This window comes from Populus euphratica, unplaced genomic scaffold, assembly GCF_000495115.2.
Source record: "Populus euphratica unplaced genomic scaffold, PopEup_1.0 scaffold588.1, whole genome shotgun sequence".
NCBI lineage: Eukaryota > Viridiplantae > Streptophyta > Magnoliopsida > Malpighiales > Salicaceae > Populus > Populus euphratica.
In genome coordinates this window covers 102,683-106,408 of record NW_011500202.1, presented here as the reverse complement: position 1 = coordinate 106,408, position 3,726 = coordinate 102,683, and the positions used below count along the sequence as shown (strand labels likewise).

The following is a 3,726-nucleotide window of genomic DNA, read 5'->3' as shown; positions in this document are numbered from 1 at the left end:
CTTCCTCTCTCTCATTTTGCTCTCTCATATATGCCTCTATTTATAGGCATTCATGGAAGCTCTTCTTGGTTTGTTGTCAACATTGGTGGCTACCAACTCTAGCTCATTCAACAATGGTGGCTACCAACTCTATCTCATTCAACAATGATGGCTACCAATAGTCAATGGTAAATGGTTGGTGCCTTACATGAAATGGCAACCAACCTAACAGCTGGTTCATATACAAGACAGGTAACTCAAATTTCCCGAGACCCTTTAGCTTGATAGAAAAGTAGCTTTAGTGCTTGCCTCCACAGCTTTCAGTATAAAAACAACCTGTTAATTAAAAGGGAGCTACAAAAGCAACCAGAGAGATTAGCACTACTTGCTTTATTTGAGTGAAAATGTGAAAAAAAAAACTACAATAAATTAAGCATGTTTCTGCATTGAACAGGATTACATAGACAGCATGGAAGGAGCGACCTTGTCCGGAAGAAAAGCTTCAGCATATGTATGCGGTGCTGGGGAAGAGTTAGTAGCTTTGAGGAAGACACTTGCAGCTGTCGAATCTCAAGATGGCACAAAATCTCAAAATTTAATTGATGAGCTCAGTCTTGTATGATCCCACCACACATCACACATCAAAGCTTTATGTGTATGGTGTCAATTGGCTGTAATAAATAGGTGTAAGTTTATGATTTATGTAATTCTAAACGCTGCCAAAGTAAAGATTAGTTTCAATTATGATGCTATCTAGGTATTTATGCCATATCCCTTTGATGTCCTGTCATCGGCTTTGGTCGGATTCGAACATGCTTAGTGTTTATAATTGTTAAATTAATTTTAATTGATTATGATATTTAGTGTTTGTTTGATATTACCGTAGTATATGGTTTGAAAAAATAAATGTAAAAAAATATATAAATTATAGCTTTTTTTAATTAAGATTTTGAGAGATATTGTAGTGTAACTTGTGTAAAATTATGATGAGTATTTATTAACTAAAAATTTTCAAATCTATAATCTTGGTAAAATACAGATTGTCCTACCGAATCATAAGACACATGTCGTGTCTACAATGGTGGGTTGATTGAGGGTTTTTTTTCTCACTGTTTTGTTACGAAAAAATTGGTTACTTAACTTCAACAAAAATCAACCTCGGCAATTTTTAAGATCCTTGGAGCCTCCCTCGGCAATTTCAAGCCACCAGACAAATATTGTCTGGAATCCTGGAAATAGCTGATTAACATTTTGCCAAATGGAGAGACAACAGACTTTGAATGGCAATGGCAAGGGAAAGGGCAACATCATAAAATGCGATGGATAGTAAATGATGAAATATGCGTTCATGAGAAAGATGGCCTAAACTCAAATTACTTGAAAATATTCTTGCTGCTGCAGGTTTTGAGATGACAATTGCTTTATTTCTTTTGCTCTCAGTTTCTCTCCTAGAACAATGAAGCTGGCCAAAGAAACAGATTCTTCTCTTGAAAATCTGTCACCAATTCACCATTATGTGTGTTTTCTCTAGCATTCCTGCCTAGTCGAGCATGAAATCTTCTGCCGAGCTAAGAGTGTAAAACAGCAGCCTTCACTAGCATCAAATACGCACAGAACAGTGTCCAACCATGGACACAAATCACAATAACAAGAAATCAACATCAAAAGAGTAAAAAACTTCAAGCAAAACCCACAAAATTGTTCAAAACACAAAGTCGATATATCATTTTTAATGATTCTTCTTTACATAACCGCACATCAACATTGAAAGGGCAAAAACTCATCATCCAACATGAAAAACCAAAGACACAAAAACATTAAACACCCATAACAAAGTCAGCATTCAAAGCTCAAATCAAACACAATGTCTTACTTTACTAACTCAAACCCATCCCCTGCTTCCTTCTAAACTTCACTCTTAGCAACCTTAATCTCTTCATCAAAGAAGATATCCCATTTCCCTTCCCACTTGATAAAAAAAACTCAGTATCCTCAAAATACTTCACTCTATGGACATCCCTGGCCGGCGTAAGCAAATAATCACCGACACCCGGATCATATTTCGCTTTCTTACTCAAATTCCACACTCTTTTACTTAACTCCACCAAATCATGCCCAAATCTATGAATGATCTCGATAGGGTCCAATTTTCTGTTCTTCACCAGACAGCAGAGCGCGCACGCGCTTGTATTTGCACTTTCCTCTTGTTGTATAGGATTAGAATCTTTTGCACCAATTATTCGCATTTCTCTAAGGAATTGTCCAAGATGCTTTGTATTTCTTCGCTCCATGGTGGTAGAGGAGGTGGGGTTGGGGGGCGGTGGAGGAGACGGATGTTTCGGGCATCGGTGGTGGCGGCGGGGATTGTTTTTGGTGTCGTGAAGGAGACAGGACAGCAAACTTCGAAGAGTTACGAGTAGCAAGTGATCCTGTTGGAGGAGCATCACCATAGACGTTCATAATAAATATAATAAAGGACGGGTTAAATCTAAGATTCATGTAGACTAATCATTCAGTGTATTCTATTTTTATGTCACAAATTGCCTATATTTCTCTTTGAAGATCAACTTATTAAATAATCTCGAAGTTGTTCATCTTCACAAGAAATACTTCAGTAAAAAAATAAATACAAAAAATAAATGAAAAACTTCAAGAATTAGTGGGAGTTGAATGAATTCAAAATTACCTTCATGAGAATTTTTAAAAAGGTTCATAAACTTTGACTGTTTTTCTTTAATCAAAACGATAAAAATCCTATTAACACAACTACATGGTCAATTATGCTTGTTCCTGATTTTTTTTTAAATTTAAATGTTGAAATTAATTTCGTAGAGTTACGAGGGGCAAGTTGGTCCGGAAATTTATATTAATTAAAAAATAATAATAATCATAATAAAAAAAAGGGTTAAATTCATGTAGAATAATCATTCAGTGTATTTTATTTTATTTTTGGTGGAGAAAATAAAATAGTTTTATGTCATTAATTGCCTATATTTCTCTTTGAAGACCAACTTATTAAATAATCTTGAAGTTGCTCATCTTCACAAGAAATACTGCAGTAAAAAAAATAAATACAAAAAATAAATGAAAAACTTTAAGGATTAGTGGGAGCTGAATGAATTCAAAATTACCTTCATGAGAATTTTTAACAGGTTCATAAACTTTGACTGCTTTTCTTTAATCAAAACGATAAAAATCTTATTAACACAACTACATGATTAATTATGTTTGTTCCTCTTTTAAAAAAAAATTTAAATGTTGGAATTAATACTGACAAAAATTATTTCATTAACCTCATTTTTTTTTAATGCAGAATTTACAGTCATTTTAGATAATAGGTATACATATTTTCAATATCATGGAGTATCATAATATTACGAGAAGGGGCAGAGAAATAATACTGTACAAAAACATATTAATCGTTGAAGAAACAAAATACGAAGCAGAGAAATAATTTATTACAAACAAAGCTACGAAAATTGAAAGGAACATAAGTCGAAACAATTACATATTAATTATAGAAAATCTTTTGGAAAATTCTCAGCCCGTCACAGTTGTTCGAGGCATCACATCTTCCAACGTTATTGCGGAGAATGACTTTGGCAGCGGGGGCCATCGAGCTATGAGCTTCGAAGCTAATTGTCGCATGGTTGGCCTAGATTGGGGATTGGCAAGCAAGCATGCAAATGCTATTTTGATAATGTAGACCACACCTTCTGCAACTCGATTTTCAGGAAGTGGGATACG

The 3,726-nt window shown here is 34.5% G+C and overlaps 3 protein-coding genes across 3 annotated transcripts in view; 2 read left to right on the top strand and 1 right to left on the bottom strand.

Moving 5' to 3' along the window:
- Nucleotides 1-764, top strand: part of LOC105111905 (zeta-carotene desaturase, chloroplastic/chromoplastic-like) — a 34,595-nt gene extending 33,831 nt beyond the window's left edge. The window contains exon 16 of the mRNA XM_011007390.1: nt 605-764. The gene's annotated coding sequence lies outside the window, so the exon portion shown is untranslated. The remainder of the gene's footprint in view (nt 1-604) is intronic.
- The window catches only part of LOC105111920 (zeta-carotene desaturase, chloroplastic/chromoplastic-like), a 6,970-nt gene extending 4,539 nt beyond the window's left edge, over nt 1-2,431 (top strand). Inside the window, exons 3-4 of the mRNA XM_011007413.1 lie at nt 444-595; nt 2,279-2,431. Of these exons, the coding sequence (XP_011005715.1) occupies nt 444-595; nt 2,279-2,431 (305 nt within the window). The remainder of the gene's footprint in view (nt 1-443; nt 596-2,278) is intronic.
- Nucleotides 2,432-3,368: 937 nt separating this feature from the next.
- Nucleotides 3,369-3,726, bottom strand: part of LOC105111903 (probable LRR receptor-like serine/threonine-protein kinase At4g08850) — a 16,797-nt gene continuing 16,439 nt past the window's right edge. Inside the window, exon 3 of the mRNA XM_011007386.1 lies at nt 3,369-3,692. Within this exon, the coding sequence (XP_011005688.1) occupies nt 3,520-3,692 (173 nt within the window). The 3' untranslated portion in view covers nt 3,369-3,519. The remainder of the gene's footprint in view (nt 3,693-3,726) is intronic.